Here is a 21,039-nt window from a genome sequence, read left to right as displayed (position 1 = left end):
AGCATTAAATGGAGCAGAGGAAAGCCTGAGGGCGGCGCACTTTTTAACCGTCACTGGCTCATTGCTGTTTGTTTGTACGGTAACTGCCAGATTTCCCGGGTGGAACGTGGTTTCATGCAATCGCTGTCCTGACGGTCTCGACGAATCGTAGTTAAATCGCAACATTCCTCCTAAAGTGGCAACCGTTCAAGCCCGTGAAGTGTTATACCCAAAAAAAAAAAATGGAGACCATGACTTTGTTGCAGCTATTGAATATACGTTACTGGTATTTAAAAAATAGCACACCACAACCTTATTTTATTAAAGTATTATCTCTTTAAATTGAGTTTCTGTATTGACCGGACAAACAATGCTTTATTAGGAGAACGGTGTTATATTCGAATAGCATGTTATGGCACTAATTTCTGCTACCATATCAATCATTTTGTATTTCAAAAGATAAATGGATGATTTTTATGAAACAAAAACAACCTGTGATGTGTTATTAGAATATATTGAGGAATAGATAATTGTAATATGGATCTATCTCTTTCTCTTTTCTCAAACCATTATTTGCAAGTAAATTATAAAAAATTTCAGCAGATTTGGCCTTTAACATTGATCAATATTATTGGGAAAGAAAATAGAGTTGCCAATTTATTGACAAGTTATATTAGAGCCCCATAATTTTTTGAAATATGTGCCAAGTCCATTACGTTCAAATATCTTTAAATTTTTTCTAGTTATTATTACTATTATAATTATTATTATTAACAAAACTTAATTAGGTGAAACTCTAGCTATTGGCCACTACCATAAGTGTGGATTGTATCGACAAGTGATGCTACAACTTCAATATTAGATATCTAAATGAACAAAAATATTAATCAATTATTATAATAATTGTTATAGAAAAGTAATACTATACGCACTAATGTACATGAATTTCCATACAAAAGAGGCTGTTTTATAAACAGATTATGTGAAGAGTTTTGTTTGTAGAAATTATTATTTATATATTTTTTTAAAAAAAAGTTTAAGGTTGGACTAAGTAAATAACAATTTTTTTAGTTATAACCATCAAACAGATCAATTCTGATGGATTGTAAACGGCGTTAAGGAACCCTCTGGTGGAGAGGGATAATGTTTGTGCGTTATCTATCTAAAACGGAGGGGGGAAAAAAAAAAAAAAAAAGGGAAGCCTTCGTTTGGACGGTTGTATTCTTTTAGTCCAGCTGCTTCAGGTTCAGGTCTCCAGTCTCTGGTCTTTCGGCAAGTCACGTGCGTCCATCACCACTTTTGGCGTCTACTTCGGACATGCCATGTTATATTGGTCTCACCGAACCAGAGAAGGTTAACTTGATCCATCGATCACGTGGTCCACCACATCCACACCGTAGAGATCATAATCGACGCCGCGCAGCTCGTGGATGAGCTGCACCATTCGATTGGTTGTTCAGTCTGCAATTGGCCGACCGTGACTTGTCAGCCATACGATGCTCGTCGGATGGTCCGTGATCGTGACCGCCACATGGTTTTACTGCAACTTCGATTTTGGTGAATCTTGCCGTGTCGACAAAATTCTTGGTTCGCTTTCCCACCAGTCCTTCGCCATATGACTTTTTGTTTTTTTCTCTCACAAGTATACTATTGCTGTGATTTCAAATTCTCATTGTTGAGAGCCCATACAGCTCTCTCTCTCTCTCTCTGAAAGAAAGATGTTAGCTTCATCTAATAGACAGGATTTGAACCCATTTCTCTAAAGTTGGCATTATATAGTAAAATAGATTGTATGTGTTATTTTTATTGCCACATTTGGACTTGGGAGGGTGGTCATTTCATAGATGTGGTTTACCATCTATTCCCATACATAGATTGAGGGGATTCACATGATGATTTTGTAGGTATTAGAGGTAAATTGCTTTCCAACTTGTGATTCTCTCCTCAACAAGGGAGAGGGCTCAAAGATGGGATAGCCACTATGTGTTGGGGCTTGGGAGACCAGAAGATGGGATTGAGTGTGATGTGATTGTCATGCAAGACAAAAGAACATTATAATAGATCTTAGGAGTCTTGCTCAAGGGGACTACAATTCATTCAATCTTCCTTGTATAGCTTGCATATGTTAGATCCAGGTGCATGCATTAGTGGTAGCTGTGTGGATATCCAAGAAGTTGGTGAAGGTGCAGGTATTAAACCATTTTAATAATTCACAGACTGTTGGTGAGGTTATAAAAATGAAGTTTTACAATAGGCATTGAGGAATCACATGTGGCACCTTGTCACATACTTCTTTAATAAAAACTTGTCTATAATAATGTGGACCTGCACACATATAAGTTGCAGAGAATGTCACAATTGGTGGAAGAGGTTTTCAGACATGGATGATGGCATTTTCTATCATGTAATGCAAGCTTAAAATAAGGTTTCATTTGTTACCATGTAGTTTGATGTTGATACTAAGGCCCACAATTAACATGTTTGTGATTCTGCATTATTTAAGTGATGAAAGCTAACTGCAGCCCTCCATTCATAATTTCAAAATGAGCTGAAATGGATGCTTTTGTTCTTTATCATGTCCCTCAACAAGGACATGTTCACCAAGGTCTTCTCAAACCAACTTAAAAAAAAAAAAAAAAAAAAAAACAAACAAACAAACACAATGTAACTCGTGTCTCATCAAGCAAGTGATGGAGATCTATGGCACTGCTGCAGCGGGCCAATAAAGAAGATAATGTAGAGGAAATACCGAAGCCTATCCCCAGATAAATCCTCTCTATCTATCAAATATTTTGTTTCCATTATGTATAATTTGTCCCACACTCTCCTGCTAATTATACCGAGCTTATCTGAGTCCCAACCACCACAGTCCTCTCATGCCTCCGTGGCTTCTGTGCCATGATTGAATGCCTTATTTCACAGCATGTGTTCATACTCTATTCCTGGGATCCAATGTAAGTATGCGTACTAATCCTTGGTAATAAAATGAGAAAAAAAAGAAAATTAATTTGTGATTGGATCAAAGACCTGTCATCCTATTGAAATGATAACATTGGACTATCGACGGTCCGCTACTGCTAAAATGTGCATTATTTTCTGCGCTAAAGTGGTAAATGAGGATAGTTTTGAATCATTTCAAAAACAAAATGGGTATAATAAATGGATTTTTAGGATGCCAAGGTTGTTATCCAACCCTTGTCCACACTCAGCCCAATTACTTAATCGAGCTTTAAAGATCGATGCTAGCTCACTTATACTCTCGTATCATCATACCTTTGTTCCCTTTACAACAAGAGCTTTGTTCATGTAATGAGTGTACCTAGCTTCTCCCATGCAGACTTGAAGGTAATGAATCAAGGTAACTCTTATAGAAATAATAAAATCCTTACTTTTTGGACAACTTTGGGGTGGGTCCTATGAACTGCTAGCATGAAAGGCATGAGACTGTGTAATAAATATCTAAATAAATGCTGTCGAGGATACTAAATTCTTCTTGGTCCAATTCCTTGGCAACCAAGGCATACATCAACTCTGAAAAGGTTCATGTTTTCAAAGGACTCATGGATGGAGATGGGCCCTCTAAAAGAAATGGACAGCACAACATAGTAGTTCCTCCCTCACGAGCTATCATAAATTGTAGGAGAAGCTAGTAGGCACATAAATAATTAGATAAAAGGAAAAGTTTGTGATAGAACAAACTTTCAGCACCAACCACAGATCATCATGCTTTCATGGTTGGGGCAATAAAATTCAAGACAATATTTGAAAGTCCAATTTGGAACTGGGATTACAATACAAGGTTTATCCCTGTCTGTCCCTAGGATAAGTGGCAAACACCTTGAGCTGTTGGGCAGGATAAGTCTATCCCTGTTTTTAGGTCATCTCTCCCTTAACCCCAAAGCCGAGTGTAACCTATGCCTAAGGTCTCCAGGAATAATTGGAGAAAATGATAGTTAATACCCTCAGTTCATGTTATACCATAGCTATGTAAATATTACTCAAAAAATAATAATATTATATAATATACTATAATATTATAGTTCCACTGTGGTTGATAATTTTAAAAGAATTCATCACCTCACAAAATCATCCAAACGCATTCATTAATCGTGGGAATTAGAAGGACAAATTTGTCCGGTTTCTAAAAAGGTCACTTAATCTCCAAAGAACATCCAAACACTATTACGTTATCCTCGGTGTGCATACACACATTCAAGCAAGATTATTATGATCATTAGATGGAATAATCATCCCTTTCTTCCAACCACCAAACATGATTTATACCGAATACCGCCGGGATACCATGGCTTATACACATTCAAGTCACCTTCTCTCTTTAGCATTAGATTTCAGATTTCTAACAGCTAGAATATGCGGCATAAAACTTCGTAGTATATATCTTTTAAGCATGCAAGGAGCTTACTACATATTTCTCAATGTAAAGGGTTTAGAGTTGTAGGAAATAAATATGGTAAAAAGTTAGGATAATCCCAACCTGACCTTGGATAGGGTTTGTTACAGCTCCTCAGTTTCTAGAGAAAATCTTCAAGCTGGCATGACTTTTCAGTGGTTTATGAAGAGTAAAATAAGGAGTGAAAAAGTGAATGTTACTCCATAAATACCTATTAAAGATTTTTATTTGTCCAAGAGGATATATTAATTACGCAAAATGATATGAAAAATCAGGTTTTATTTTCATTCATCTCTGCTTAGATCATATGGAAATACTATCATATTCTTATGTTCGATTGCAAGATATCTAAATCTATTTTGGAGAGGTAAATGAAGGCATCAAGAGCTAAAATAGCAACATCAAATAAGAGAAAAGTCCTAATTGTTGGTGGTGTTATCATGTCACTTGGAGGCATGCTTCTAACAAATTGTAGCTATGGTCCAAATGGCTTCGACAAGATTCTTTCTAATGTTCTGCTGTGGAATCCTTCAGAGTTTTTCCTGCATCCAACTCCATTCAAATCCAAGTGGTGAGATAATTGGATCACCGTGTGCTTCATTCTTGTAAGTTTCAGTATGACTAAGATTTCAACTGCGATGGAAAAGGATTGGTACTTGCCGTTAGTCCTCGCTGAATTGCAATTTTTAAACAATAAAATTCTTTCTTGAAAATAGGAAGCTGTATTTGCCTCATGATCACTGACGGTATAGAACCATATTTGCTTGGCATAACCACATACCAAAACTTACCTTTGAGGCGCCATGCTACATTTAAAGAAACTTCATTGCTTGTGATTCCTGAACCTTGGAATCAAATACTTCTCTGTTGAAACCATTTAAAGAAAACCCCTCAGATGATGCAGTTATTAACAGTTAAAGATCAAATTAAGAAGGTTCAAAGCCACGTGATTCAAGATTTCTGTTCTGTGAGAGCAAATAAAATCTCTCAGACAATGCAACTAGTATAATTACAGTTAAGATTGAATGGAGAAAATCCTTCAGTGAAATTTTTCCAAATACATGTGCTCTGGGAGCAAATTAGCTTCAAAGAATGTCAAGATTGAGGGGTTCTTGTTAATAAACAACTGCATGATCGGTCAGACTTGGAGTATGATGGTAAGAGGTATCACAAATTAAATATATGCAACCGCTACAAAGAACAGCCCAAGCAATTATCTTTCGCCTTGTTATGAAGAGTGAGACAAGACTGCCAATATTGTTTTGAATTTCATGAGGAAAACATGATTGTATTGAGGCCGAGAGAGGCATATCTTAACGCATTTTTTCACACCTTTCATCTTGTAAAAGGTTTGTCTTGTATTTGTTTTCACCAAATGTGCATTCTCAAATGTTATACTTAGATGCAATGTTAAATGTTTGCACGGTTCAGTGAAGCACATGGTAGCGGATTTGCTTGCAGGATAGAACAGAAACCAGAGAAAAGAACCACTAGGACTACCAGTGGGTAGAGATGTCAATTTTGCAAGCTTGTTTGGCTCTCTCTAGATCCCAATGAAGATTTCTGGCTCAAAAATAACAAAAAATAACCAAGCCCAAACATAAACTCAATGGTATGTTGTCTGTTCACATGAATTTTACTCACCTCTGGATATTTCTGTTACATGAAAGAAAATTCATGATGCCTGTACCTTATCTGCAGGTTCTCACACATCTTCAAGCCCCTGCCTTCTTAGTTGTTGGCTGGTGCATCAGATAGGCACATGAAACTTGGATTGATCAGATCATGAAATCACCTGAAAGAAAACATGATATAGCACCATGCAGAACAAAACATTCTTTATTTTTTACTGCTGAAGATTTATATTCATATCAAGGTTAAATGCTATATCCTTGGTCAGGATTGCATGAAAATCTCAAAAGCTTAAGAAGTTGCGAAAAGCACAATATTAAGTGACTAAACTTATTGAACGCTTTCAATGCTTTAATGCCTCATGAGTGACAAACCCATTGTCTCAATGACAGCAATAAGAAAAAAGAGAAATAAATCCTTTCAAACTTCTTTGGCCTGAGCCTTTGTGATACAATCCAACATTCTGTTCTCTCACAAAAAAGCATGCCACTGTTTTGTACTCAGGGAAAGAAAAGAAAAAGAAGGGCAGAACAAGAAAAGCTAAAGCCAACCAACACTTCCACAACCTACCTTCTTCTAGCATCTCGCCTCACGCCATTTTCTTTCTTCCTCATCAAGTGCTCTTTCTTTCTCCTCATGCTGTCTTCTTTCTGCCTCCTCTTGCTCTCTAATTGCATCTTCTTCCTCCTCCTGTTGATCGAGATCTTCAAACTCCTTTTCCGCAGCCATTGCTTTTACTATGGGGTCCCTTAGTTCAGATATCAACCCCCCACCAACTTGGTATTCTTGCTCGTCTCCAATTAGAAATAGCCGCTGATCAGGTCCTGCTGCCATTGGTATATCAACTGCAAGTAGTTTCATGTCGTACTGCACCATAGAACATTAATTTCAGGTTAGAATGTTATTAGACAACTAAACATATAGAACTCGAATATTTCACAGGCAATCTCTTCATTGAATGGATGACCAGTATTTTGTAGCAATGATATAGGTTGACCTGGCACTAGTCAGAAATTGTTTGTCCAAACTGAATCCCTTTGAACACAACCACTACTTGCCTCCCACTCTTGTAAAACAGTTGAAAAAGTTGGCGAAAGACTAAAACAAGCTACCTTAAAGCGTAAAATATCCATATCTGTCTCTTTAAACTCTTAAATGCACTTCTTATTAAAACAGTCATATTTCGTTATTCCTAGCCAATTTAATGCATATGAAAAAAGAAAGGATAGGAAGAGCATTACTAAGGAATCTGCATTTATATCTCAGTCTAGACCCTCCACATGGGATCCATATTCCCTTTTAAATTAGCCTCTGTAGAGATGTATAATCAGTGGGCAACAATATGCAACAGAATAGAGGTCCCAATGAGCAGGCAATGGAAACAAAATCCCCACCTAACCTAATCAAGGACATTTAAGATCTAACCTCTTATTGATTCATAGATTTGCTATTATTTGGTGATGTCTCAAGATGGTAAGATTCATCAATTAAACAGTCGGATGGATTTGATAGTCTGCTTAAATGGTTGTAAATAGAAGTTCAGTGGCATAAATTCCAAATATTAATATATTATCTTCTGTAAAGCGTTAGGGATGCATCAAGTTACCTGGCCCTTTTTTTTCTTGACTTCAACACTTACAAGTCCCCTCCTTTCAGATCCTTTGATGGGGAAAATGAGGAAACACCGTTTATCACCAAACTTAAGCTTAAAGTTCTTCAGTTTAGGTCCACCTCCAGACATAACATATGCTCTCACATCTGTCCCAGTTAGAGGGGCACCCATCACCTCTAGAATCCCAGCAGATGTGTTCAACTTTCTCATTGCTATTCTGTAAATTTTGTCTGGATTAATAGTGAATCTTGAACGAAGATACATGCCCTACAAAAAGCAAGAAGAAACTTAAATAAATGTTGGTGCCATGCTGCTATCTGGAAATGAGGTATTTCATCTCATCGTCTCAAGGTGTTACATGGAAAGGCCTACAGAAATCTGTTCATTCATATTTCTACATGATCAAGAAATCCTGGGTTCTTTCCATGTAACAAAAATATTTCTTTCTTGCATTTATACTGGTATTTAAAGGCTCAAATTTTTGATGAATAGGAAATAACGATCTAGAGAGATTATAGCCTCAAAATTTTAGAAAGGGATCAACAACTACCACACAAAGAGAAGGCCTAGCAGATTACTTGGCCAGTTACTTTAAGTTAATCAAATTTAGATTTACTAAAAGCAGTATAAAACTCTAATACAGAGTTAATTCTCTGTCAACACATAAGTAGTTTTAAAAGTATCATAAATCCCATCAGATTGCATATTGCTCATAAGACAGTGTTCCTCAACAATGAAAATAGAAGGAAAAATGAATAAATTGGTCATGTACACTACCAAGTAACTTCATGTACCATGCAAGCTAAACCGTCAGCAAAGAAATAAGAAGACAAAATGACAAATAGTTACAAATGTTCCAGATACTTAATTGCTAAACAACCTTTTTTTTTTTTAAGAAAGATGGGCAAAGCCCATCAGAATTTCATTGAGATCATGAGATGTAGCGAAGGTGGGATTTGTATCAACACCGAAAGACTTTACCAGCTTAGCGAGTTGCTTGATTCAAACCCGTGGCATTCTTGGAGTTGGCACAACAATCTAAGACAAATTGAGAATTCAAATAATGCAGTAACCATGCACCAGATAGACCGTGTATGATGATAAAAATACAAATGCAAATGGAAGGAAATGGGCATAATATCAGTGGGTCCAGGGAGCATATCGTCCTTTTGACTTTGGAGATGTGAAAGAGAGCACATCATCTTAGGAGAACTCCAGTCAATAATGTGACTAATATTCCTTAGAAACAAGGGAGAAATATTTATGATTGATTAATATGTTAACATATGATGTAACATCCACTTCAATTACATTTTATATCAGTGTGCCATCCAGAAGGACCAGAACTACTAGCACTTTGAGTTTTTGATGAAGTGGGTGGGTGGTCTCTGGCATTGACTAGCCATTGAGGCATTGAAGAGGTTGAACAAGGTTAGGTCATGGCCCAAAGCTTAGGCATGAGCTAAAGAAGCCATACTAGATGAGCCTTTCAACATGTTAGTATTGTATTTCATTCTTTAAATGCAATATGTACTCAAATTCTTGCTAAGAAGGTCAATGAAACCTACAATTCAACTCAACTCAACCAAGCCCTAGTCCCAAACTAGGTCGATGAAATCTATAAAACACTCTTTTCGCCACTGATTGATGAAGTAACGTAAGTATTTAAGGAATTTATTAGCAAAATGTGAGATGACCAGTGCATTTCTGTTTGTCATTTTGGGTAGGTATCAGCACCTCCAATCATGTAACTTCTGTTTCGTTTAATTTCTGTCAGGGTCTTATCATATAATTGAAAAAAAGAACAAAGAGTAAGAAAATGATGAAAGGAATCAAGTGCAAAAGGCAGCACAGAATATCACATCCAAATCATAAAAGATAATCATCCATTAATCTGTACTCTAGTATCCCCTTGCAGGTAGAATGTAGGTCAGAGTCTAGCCCCACCAAAAATAAAAATGACATGGTCAACGTCTATCCTTTCCATGTATATAAGGTCCAAGTCCCTTGCATAAATCCAATTTTGTCTGCTCATCACATCTTTCTGAACTACAAGACATGTAAGTGCAATTAGTTTTTCCACTTGCTTCACACTATGAAGGATCTCATTTTCCACTTTTGGGTTCTCACGAAAAAAGGTGGAAAGAAAAGTTAGGGCAAAATAGCCAAATAAGAAAAATCTGTAGGAAAGAAATGTCATATAGAGGTATGAAAGTGGAGGAAAAAGAAAAGAAACATACTGAGCCTTACCACTCTGCAGTCAAACACAAGCAAGTGATAAAATTCACATTGTGTAAACACCCATGGAGATCATCATGATGTTTTCTTTAACTTACAGTCAAATTCACCATTATATACTAGTTTTGAGTTGAATGTTAGGAACATATATAACAAGCTCGTTGTATTAGGCCTTTCGAGTAAGGGAGACAACAATGTAAATGGGAGATGTTTCTACAAATTATATGTAAAGAAGTGATTAAAAGATGTGGTACAGGAATGGGACAATGGGAGACACTTTTGCAAATTGTATAATCAAATGTGTGGGTACTCAAGTTTCAAAAAGTACTACTGATATCCATGACAAACATGCTAATAATGGCTAAAGAGCCCTCGACATACTAGCTCACATATCACCTTTCTCTTAGGTCTTTGCAGTGATGTCTCACCTTGACCTATGATTAATCATCATGTAATCCAAACTTGGCCCAAAAGGAGTTGCACCATTGTTTGGCCCTATCAGTTTGTCATCCTATTTTTAACACCAAAATCATACTAAAGTTCAATTAGCAATCAAGCCTCCAATATTAGCAGCCAAACATAAAAGTCAGAAGTTGAGACACCAGAAGCTTGAAACTATTGTCATGCACATCAAGTGCCTATAAGGGTGATCACTTGAACTCGTATCAACCCTGGAATGTGTTTTCACCTTTAGTTGATAGATGACACTTAAGAATGCAGAAGATAACTAGGAATAAAGAAAAACATTTAGTGTCATACAATCAACATGAGTACCGACAATGATAATACATTCTTTACAGAAATAGCATAAGATCACATGAGGTTGCAAGTCTTGGCCCATACCAATCCAGTACTTGCACTTGGTGCAGGCTGGTACAACACCCGTTTATTATTTCTTAAAATGTTTTTTAATTTGAAAGAATACTGGGTCCTTTTTCTGTTTCTTTATTTCAGCAAATATTGGCACATGTGCTAGGCTGTGGTTAATATGCCCAGCAGCACAAGCACTTAAATCACTGATGACACCATAGTTTGTAATGAGGAGAGACGTCATAGACTGCAATTGCACTGAGAGCATTTAGTGATCTATCAGCTCAGAAAGAGTTCTTAGTTTTTGTGAACGGTTGAGGTAGACCCAATTTCTTTTTCTCCAAATTAAGATGAATGCACCATGCTTGCAAGAAACATGAAACAATGTAAGAGGACTCCCATCCCCAAGCTTAAATTTAACCCACGAAGATCACAAAAAAGAAGCAAAGAGACAAAGAAGATAGCATTCCTAAATTTAACCATACCAAAAAGATTACTAAGACATAAGCCTCAATGCATTCACCTTTATCACCCTCTCACCCGTAAAAATAATCACCTAATACTTCATCACTTTTTTGTCTTTTAGATGAAATATCACAAAATTGTGGGAAGAAAATAGACTAACGGTATCTTCAAGTCAGAGTGCACTGAGTGATGCTCTTCATCCAAGCTTCAATATATCTTCCAGTGAAGCCATTGACTGTCGCAGTATGATCTTTTGCTGAACACCTAGACAATTAAAGTAAACAACATGGAAAAATAAGAGACCACCCCTGACTAATATTTCTTTACACAATACGAAAGTTTATTCTAGACTCTTCTCACAATAACAAAAATGAATCCATCATTGTGTAGAGTTTCTCAATCACTTTATCCATCTATATATTCCTCTATTATCAAAAAAAAATCATGGATTGTATACACATAGAATTCCACATGTTCGTTACACTTCTTTGTATCAGGTTTACATACAAAGCTTATATCTTCGAAGTCTCATTTCCTCCAATGCAGTTCAATGCATTCATTAGCTGTGAGAACTTAAGCGTACCATGCTGTTAATGTTCTCTAACAGAAAAAAAATGCATACATATATAATATAACTAATATTGTTTCAGCACTTTAGGTAACACAAGATGATAAATGAAGTACTCACGGCAAAAGCTACCATGGCAGTTGCCAGAGCAAGGAGCCCATACTTCGCCATGCCTTCTGAAAGCCCCACAAAAGAGCTTGCAACTCCAAACATTATTCTCCAAAGTGCAATGCAGACGACTACTGCCCCAGCCCCCACAAGAGCTAAGTAATTTCTCTTCCAAAATGCCTCAACTTGCAAGCCTACTGCCTCACGATACCGCGAGAAAGCCGATGTAACCGCAGACAATGGCTTGTCAACCACCGATTGCCCAAAATTGCCCGTAAATTTGACAGAGTTGAAACCCTTAACTGAGAAAAATCTGTGCTTCAACTCATTCTTATTGATCCTGCCAAGCCCTTTGATCCCAGGAGACAAAGAAGGCAACTTGATAAGGATTCCGGAACTCATATGCCTCGAGATCGAAAATCCAGAAAGGAAATTCCCATAAGAGCAATTCCTGTTGAAGCTATTGAGTTGTAGAGAGTACGCATTGAACTTTGGGGAGATCAAACGAGGAAAAATACCATTTTGAGATGCGGGTTTTGAGAAAACCTCATTAGAATAAGCTCTTCTCCAGATTTCCGAAGGTGACGGACGGTTGGAAGACATATTGGAGCTCAGATGCCTGGAATTGAAGAATCTAGACTGGCCAACAAAAATGGGGGTTTGGGGCAAAGGTTTAGGATGGATTTCGTGGAAACAGAGCTTTTGGAATCCATAGATGATTCGTTTGGAGGGCTTCGCCATTACAAGAACCACGAGAGAGGGAATAGATCGACCGAACCGATAGTTCGTGGTACGCGGGCCGGAGAGGGGGAGGGAGGGAGAGAGAGAGAGGTCGAAGCCAAGATCGGTGTCTACTGTCTACCGGAGCTCGAAACGTTAGGGACCGTGGGTTACATTAAATTACTCTGAAGTCCTCATTTACAAGCTTTCGGAGTCGGCAAACAATGAATTCAATTTGTTTGAAAGGTAAGTAGAAATTAGTTTCAAGTCCCTCCTTAAAAGACTAAATGACTATTGAGCCCCTTGGTCAAAGCGATGCGGAGGGCACACGTAGAGCTCCTCGTCGAATTACAAACTATTTATAAGTTCCTGAATAACAAGATTTACACGAAACGTTGAGGAGACTTTTCTTATATAACTCCCTTATTGAACACTAAACTATTTACAGGTCCATAAGAAACACGAGAAAAAGTACTAGACTTTTGGTAGCATGTAATCCCGACGAAATTATATATAATTTTATAATAAATAATTAAATTATACTATTTATTCATCACTTTCACAAATAATATTTAATATAATATTATCTTAAAAAAAATAATCTTATTATCTAAAGAGAGGTGGCTACGTGATTACATATAATTTTGTAATCCTATAATCTTGCAACAAGATAACTTCAGGATCAAAATATTCTCATTAAAATAAATTAAATAAATTATGAATAGTTTCAGTTGATGAAAATAAAAAAAAATATATAATAGGTTGTTCCAGCTTGTGATGTCATCAAAAATGGTTGGATCTTGAAATTAAGTTGTCTCTGTAGAAAATAGACGATAATTAATAAATAAGGATGGAGATATTTTAAAAAAATTAATTTATATTTTATGTAATCTAAATTATATATTAAATACTGTAATGTAGAATTTTTTGTTATTTTACAGCATTACTGTATATACCAAACATTGCAATGTAAAATTTTCTGTTATTTTACCAGATAATCACATTCCCTTTGCAATCACATTACCATAGCAATATTCCCTATATAATGTACCAAACGTCCCCTAAATTTTCGTAATTACCGGATCACAACTTTATAAAAAAATTTCCAATCTTGTGGGCTAATGTTAAAGATTTTTCACACACTGCTAGTTGAATCTTAAGTTGCTTATAAGTTTCATGACAAACTTCAATTAACTTTGACGGTATCTAACATTTCACATGTAGAAAAAAGCTGAGGAGAAAATATTTATAGTTTTCTGATGGGGCAAAATTGTACACTAAGTACTTCATTTTGATATTTAATTTCATTATGAGAAGATTTTAAAAATTTTGCCATGCCTGTATCATGCGTGTTTTGAATTTGATGAATTTTCTCTTGTATGTTGAGTGGATGCCTTTTTTCTTGCATGCTAAATGCCTAGGACCATGACTAGTTTTGGGAGATCTAGCATTAGAAGTGCATCCACAAAAACCGAAGCCTAAGACTGCCAGTTCAAAGGAAAATGGCAAATCTTAAAAAAAAATAAATAAAAAAATAAAAACAAAGATAGAAGAAGCAACTATGTGAAGCTGTCAAAGGGAGATGAGATGAACATTGTAATCATGATCGATGAGCACTTTGTAGGAGGTTAAAGTTTGCTTAATTTTTGAAAGCCTAATTGGTGTAAAGGCTAAACTCTTCGTGTTTCTCTCTTCTAGGTGTGATGAATGCTCTAAACGAGTCTGTTTTACTTTGAGCATCTCCAGAGACATGCCTCAAACAATGTCAAAGTGCACTCAAACTAGAATGTATTGTGACCAATATGGCGCTTGTACTACATGTTAAGCCGGATATATGGATGGTATCGGTAGAGGAAAAGTTATTTATAAGACTCAACTTCTATCTTCAATTACTATAAGTTACCAAGCTGTAACAAGTTAAACCTTAAATTACATTTTCTATGGATCACCAGTTGAATTTTCGTTTACTTAAAAATCCTTATATTACAAGCTTCATGTGGATTTGTCATGCTTATGTGCTGATTTTGTATGTGGTTCCAAACAAAGCTATGAGTTGATCAAGCCCGCTCAAAACTAATTTCTAATGCAAACTGGAAATCCTTGAAACAAACATGCACTATAATATCCATTCTAAGCTCTTAACAATAGAATAGAATAGTCTTAAATATCATCACTCTACTGGAAAAAGATCATCGCCTTGTGTTCAGAGAGGACATGGTACCTCTTCTCTGTCAGCAGCTTGTACTATGCACCTATTAAAAATAAATAAATAAACTGCGGGGACATACACTTTCATGGGAGAAAAAATACTGCAATGTTATATATATATAATGGGGGAAATCTATCATCTGATCTCGATCTCTCTTTTCTGAGGTTGTAGCTAAACACTCGCCTCAAATCTGATACCAATGACTTGAAGAAAAACCAAAGAAACTCTTCGGACAAAAAAAAAAAAAAGCTAAACAATTAAATTATCCCACCAAAATGATCTCTTGCCACTAGCTACGACTCAACTCCAAGTTTGGACATATACCGACCCTGAGGTCCGAATAATATCGATGATACCAGATGAACTCGAGCCATGACTATTGAAGAAGGAAAAATTGACCCAAAAATATCTCCCAAAATCTCAAAGGATTTCTTTTAATCACGGACACGTGCTAAAATCATGTAGATAATGTTTGTAGCCCATGATCCTCATGATCATCGACATCGATTTTATCAAATTTAAAAGTAACACACAACTACTCTCTCTAAAGGGAGGCATAAGAGACTTCCAAATAAGTTATTCTCCAAGAGAATAAGCATCCACTTTTTTTCTCTCATTTTTTTTCTATTATTCTCAAATTCTGATTGACTTAAATATTAGAAAATTTTTTATTGGAGAATCTTCTGTGAGTTTGGACATTTTTTTTCTATTTTTTTATGTAAAATCAATTCTCAGATCGCTGCTGAACTTCAGATTGATAGAAGATCGACCTACTCCATCTTAGTTCGAAAACTTATAGTAACAACATATATATTATTCTACTCTATATATAGAATGCATAAAGCATGAAATATTTATGTAATAGAATGCGTTAAGTTATCATGTTTTATGGAGCAATAATATATTTGATAATATATCTAATACTCTTAGATTTATATCTTTTGCTTAAATATTAATTTTTTTTCTAATGCTTAAATCTATGAAACATTGAGTTAAGCTACAATCGGGTCTGATTTCTTATTCGGGCCTATTATAAGCATGATGTAATTACAGCTGGATTTGAGTTAATAAAATTAACAGAACGGACTTATGCTCGGCTTGACTTTATATTAGGCGAAATCAAATGATGAATAAACTAAGCTCCATCACAAAATTCATGCTCAAAAGTAATTTTAAAAAAAAATCTTCTTTTGTTCCGAGCTCAATCAAGGTCGGCTCAGGTACATACACCAACCTGATCACATGCCAAACTCTAGTTGATTAATAAATAAATCAATTAATTAACAGTAAAGTATGATGAATTGATTGATATCTATTGGCTTGAGAATTTTGATGTATTCCGAATTCCATAGGAGATGAGATTGCAAGGGAAAGAATACTGACATGACGCACGCACACACGTCAAAAGGAAGCGTGGAGAAGAAGCATTTCGTCAGTCCAGTTGAACGGTCGGCCCAACTCGGGCCATTTTAAAGCCAGAAGCCTATCTGGGCCTCATATCCGCGTTAGGTTCTGAAGCTTCCAGAATTCCAGGTTTCTGTCCCCTCCTTATATATAGAGGGCATTCGTCTGTCTCCTAGGTTTTGCACCGCAGCTGCGTTCATCTTCTTGCCAATCGTTTCAGCCATGGGGAGAAGTAAGTAGCTCGATCCCTCTCGCGGAATCTCCATTTTCTGATAGCTCTTATCGATTGATATCCGTTAGTCTTCGATTGAGGCGCTAATCTTTCCTGAAAGCGGGGAAAGATTAAAGAGGGTTCTGGATGTCGACTTGATCTGATCGTTGTAGTTATTTGATTCGATATATGGTTCTATAATTCGTTGGAATAATTTATCTTTACGATCTTCTGGGTTGAATCTTTTTATATGAATTCGAGTATATGAGAACCGGTTTTCTTCTTAGTTTTCGCTCTGTAGCTAGGGTTTTATTAAGACTTAGAAATATTGTTTTTGGATCCTTTTTTTTTAAAAAAAAGTTTTTTGGATATGAGTCTTACTTTGCTCTGGTTCTGTTATACGCTGTAGTTTCGTAGCCTTCTTTTTTCGGTGGTGTAATCTTCTATCGTCTTGTTGTTATGTGGTTTATTGTTTCTGATGTTATATATTTTAACATGATTATAAGATAGGTGGTATGTGTTAAAACGCTTAAGGATATGTTAGAGATTTGTTTGTAGAAGTCGTGGTTTCACTGCTAGAATGAGCAGCAGTCCCATTAGTTTTTTTTTTCTTATTCTGTGGTAAAAAAGGAAGATCAAATTCTGTGATCTTAAAGACGTGAGATGGCTTGACCTCTAGTACTTGCTAGAAATTGCATGTGTTGAACATAATACTATTGAAAAACAAAAATACAGTGAAATCATGGATCTAAGTAAATGGAATTATAAACTTACCGGACATATTATGAAATGAAATATTTATTTATTTATTTATTTGGCTTTGGGTGTTTGTTGAAGATGGGAGATTTTTATGATGCCCATTTTTGTGTTATGTGAAAATGATAATTTGCCAATGATCCAACTGTTAAGATTGCATTTATGATGGAATAGATATAATTCCTTACCAATATCATGAGGGATCAAATTGCTGAGGGTGGAAAGTTTGTTACATAATTGATTCAACTCATGAATACTCAATCTTGGTGGATTAGTCTTTATTTTTTTGAAAAACGAGGGGGTGGATTCTCTTGATCTCTGTAGCAGGAGTACTCTCACACTAAGTATGATGTTGTTTATCTGGACAACTTCTTGTGTCATAACCTATCAACTGAGCATTCATGTAACAACATTGTATGCTATTTCCCTCTATGAGTCATGTTCATTTTGTATGCCTATAGGTTGACGACAGTTTTCCAGTGCATTGCAAGGGTGTATATATGCTTTTTCTTCTCTTTCAAATTACTTTCTCATATGCTTTCTCATATCTGGAAGCATTATAATTGGAATAAAGTGCCTCTGGAAAGAAATGGATAGTTCTGTGAAAAACAAAAAAAAATGTGGTCTAAGTTTGATGTTTGAAGGTAATCCAGGATCTCCAAGTTCACAGAATTTATTAAGCTTATCAATTCTTGTGTGAACTTTTAAATTATGGAGTAGAATGTTTAGTTTTGGTATCGGATCATGAACTTGTGTTCCAGTTGTTGTGTGTTAACTATTGATGGCCTTTATGTAAAACATCTCTTTTCTATGATGTTGAGACAGTTATTCATCCATATATTACATCGTTGATTTTGACAGTGGTTGTACAATGTAATGACTTGTAACTCATTCAATTTGTACAAGTTGATCAAATAATATGGAAAACTGATCAATATGTTTGTTGTCAGTGAACACATGTTTATGATGATAGTGTCAATAGGAAAATGTTCTGGTCAGAATAGCTGATCTTATATTGGTATGTTCATATGTAATTTCTAGTTATGTTATAATCCAAAATCCTAATGGCAGCTCTAAATGTTTAGCTCTTTTTACTGAAATATGGGATGGGACTGCTTTTTGCAATTGCTGGTAATTTATGTTGAGGTTGCAGGTGTACATTACCTAAATGCTGGATTTTAATTTCTATCTGATTTTTCATTAAAGAAAAGCTTAATCATGCATGGATCTTGCAATTTTTATTTGGGAATATATTATAATCTGGCTGTCCACACTTTCTCATGTGCAGGACCTGCAAGGTGCTATCGCCAGATCAAGAACAAGCCATACCCAAAGTCACGGTACTGCCGTGGTGTTCCAGATCCTAAGATCAGGATCTATGATGTTGGGATGAAGAAGAAGGGGGTTGATGAGTTCCCCTTCTGTGTTCATCTGGTGAGCTGGGAAAAGGAGAATGTATCCAGTGAGGCTCTTGAGGCTGCTCGTATTGCATGCAACAAGTATATGGCGAAGTATGCCGGGAAGGATGCTTTCCATCTAAGAGTGAGAGTGCATCCCTTCCATGTGCTGCGTATCAACAAGATGCTTTCATGTGCTGGAGCTGATAGGCTTCAGACTGGAATGAGGGGTGCCTTTGGGAAGCCTCAAGGAACATGTGCTAGGGTGATGATTGGTCAGGTCCTTCTGTCTGTTCGTTGCAAGGATGGCAACAGCAATCATGCACAAGAAGCTCTGCGCCGTGCCAAGTTCAAGTTCCCTGGCCGTCAAAAGATCATCATCAGCCGAAAATGGTATGCATCAAAAAGGAAGCAATTATAATTTATTAATATTCATCTATGTTGATAGATATGCTCTAGCTATTGGGCTTCTTTTGTTTCTCTCCCTTCAAAGGAAGCTATAAACGAGGGGGGTTGTATTTATAGAAGATGGAAGCGTATATAATAAAGTTGGGAGTGGACGTGTGATTTTGGTCTATACAAGTGGTTTGCCTTGTAATGTTTGGGATGAGCGTAATTATCTGTTTTTAAGTTCCAACTAATATTAGAAAGCATAGTGTTTTATGGGAAATGACATTAGATTTTTTTTACCCTTTTGACACGTCATTTGCTTTAATGAATATTCACGTCATGAACTTTTTTTCTTCAGGGGCTTCACAAAATTTAACCGCACGGACTATTTGAGGTGGAAGAGTGAGAACAGAATTGTCCCAGATGGTGTGAATGCTAAGGTACGTTCGCAGATACAGTTTAATGATCTCTAGATCTGCACCTTGACACATTGATATGCCTCATTTCCCTATCCTTATATTCACACTGTAACCGGTGGATTCCTTCTCCCTATACCCCATGATTCAATGTGCTTTTGTATCTCAAAGTTGAGATGCTATCACCACTTTGCAGGGTAGCACCTGATCACTGTTGGCATTTGTTAGAAATTAGGGGAACATTAGTTGGATGATAGCAAATAAATTTAGCAGAACTTATTTTGGATACTTTCAATTGCTTTTTTTTTGGCAATATATATGGTAAATTCTAATTCTATTATTAACTTTTGTGATGGTGTAGTTACTTGGATGCCATGGGCGACTTTCTGCACGCCAACCTGGAAGGGCATTCTTGCCACCTACAATCGCAAATGCTTCTTAAGATCTCTCCAATGCAGAACAAGGACAAAGCTGTTGATCTATCAATTGCTGTTTTAATGTCCTGGATCATTTTGGGGTTTAATTTTTTATCGAGTGCGTTGTCTTTTGCAGTATACGAGTGCTAGGTTTACCCATTATGGATATTTGTTTTTTGGATCCTGTGCTTAAACATCTTGGTATGGCAGTTCAGCTTTTGAACCTGTTTATGTTGATGATAGTGTTATGAAGTAAAAATCTGCTCCTTGATTCGTATTGTCCTTTTTCTTTAACTACATGGATCGGTAGGAAACTCTCGGCGTGTGATAACCTGTAGTATTTTTTTTTTTTAATCTTTTTTTGGTTCAATAACCTGAAAGCAAAATTGGTGTGAAGACTTGCTTCGTATTTTGGTGGGTTGCGGTGTTTGATAAAAGAGCATCTATGACCGACTGGTGTCTGGGTTCTGACATAGTCTGTTAGTTAAATTTTAGATTTGTCACTTGCAAATCATTGAATCCTATAAAAGTGAGTATTGGCGCAATGGTTGTTTCTTTGCCGGTGTCATGGATGAAAGCAGTCTTCCTGCATTCAGGGGTAAAGCTGCGTATTCCCCTGCGTGCATTGGACTGCCCTTTGAAATGAGGGAAATGTATATTGATTAGCATGATGCATTATTTAGGCCAATGCACGAGTGACGAGCCCAAAACCCTTGCATTTGCCGCTATAGAGGTATCATCACGAGGGTTCTTTGTTTCATAAATCGCTCCTGGTTGATTGTGTAATTGCTGAAGCAAATTTACGAAATTCTTGTAAGTCAAAATTTGTTGCTCTTGGAATTCGTACACATTAAGTTGGCGACCCGTTTCAATCAGGTCTGTGTGACCTGTCAATTCTTTACAACCTAAGGCATAAAACTGTACAATATATCGTTTAACCTTTGATTTGTTTTAAAGGGAATGTTGCCAGAACGGGTGTGACTGGGTTATGGTATAATATAACCTTTGGTTTAATCATTTGCCTTCTAATAAGAGGCATGGAGAGGGCAAGATATGTCTCTTTATGCCCATGTTGGTAGCGAGTAAACTGGCGACAGCATAGACAATGATGGAGTACGAAAGGTGAGAGCAGGTCGAGGGTGGAAACAGCCAGATCCTGGTGACTCCCCCTTGTGAGTAAGCTGGGGAGTGAGAGGGTGGGGTGTGGAGTGAGCTAGACTCACCGACTCTCGTTGGATGTAAATTTTGGAATACAATTAAAACGATGCTGCCTTGAACATATCCTTCCAAACCCTTC

General features: G+C 36.5%; 2 protein-coding genes across 5 annotated transcripts; one reads left to right on the top strand and one right to left on the bottom strand.

Annotated features, from left to right (window-relative positions):
• Positions 1-4,709: 4,709 nt before the first annotated feature.
• Positions 4,710-12,726, bottom strand: LOC105057228 (uncharacterized). Of its 4 annotated transcripts, XR_012136895.1 has the most exons (6): positions 11,836-12,726; positions 7,629-7,901; positions 6,593-6,889; positions 6,035-6,185; positions 5,182-5,254; positions 4,730-5,023 (listed from the first exon to the last, which is right to left on the bottom strand). XR_012136895.1 is itself a non-coding variant. In XM_010939749.4 (4 exons), exons 1-3 carry the CDS (start codon positions 12,562-12,564, stop codon positions 6,599-6,601), a joined length of 1,293 nt encoding a protein of 430 aa, XP_010938051.1. In that variant the 5' UTR covers positions 12,565-12,726; the 3' UTR covers positions 4,710-6,185; positions 6,593-6,598. The 4 variants fall into 4 exon arrangements, 2 of the variants coding, with proteins under 2 accessions (XP_010938051.1, XP_010938050.1); XR_012136894.1 differs by having other exon boundaries at positions 4,713-5,023; positions 5,182-6,185; XM_010939749.4 differs by having other exon boundaries at positions 4,710-6,185.
• Positions 12,727-16,352: 3,626 nt separating this feature from the next.
• LOC105057229 (60S ribosomal protein L10) lies at positions 16,353-20,015 on the top strand. Its single transcript, NM_001303598.1, is given in 4 exon segments — positions 16,353-16,388; positions 18,412-18,913; positions 19,269-19,350; positions 19,688-20,015. Coding segments are annotated over 4 exon segments (675 nt in total). The 5' UTR covers positions 16,353-16,378; the 3' UTR covers positions 19,769-20,015.
• The last annotated feature ends 1,024 nt before the right edge of the window (positions 20,016-21,039 follow it).

This window comes from Elaeis guineensis, chromosome 14 (genome assembly GCF_000442705.2).
Source record: "Elaeis guineensis isolate ETL-2024a chromosome 14, EG11, whole genome shotgun sequence".
Taxonomy (NCBI): domain Eukaryota; kingdom Viridiplantae; phylum Streptophyta; class Magnoliopsida; order Arecales; family Arecaceae; genus Elaeis; species Elaeis guineensis.
Note: the sequence above shows the minus strand (reverse complement) of the source record. Positions and strands in the feature narration are given on the sequence as shown.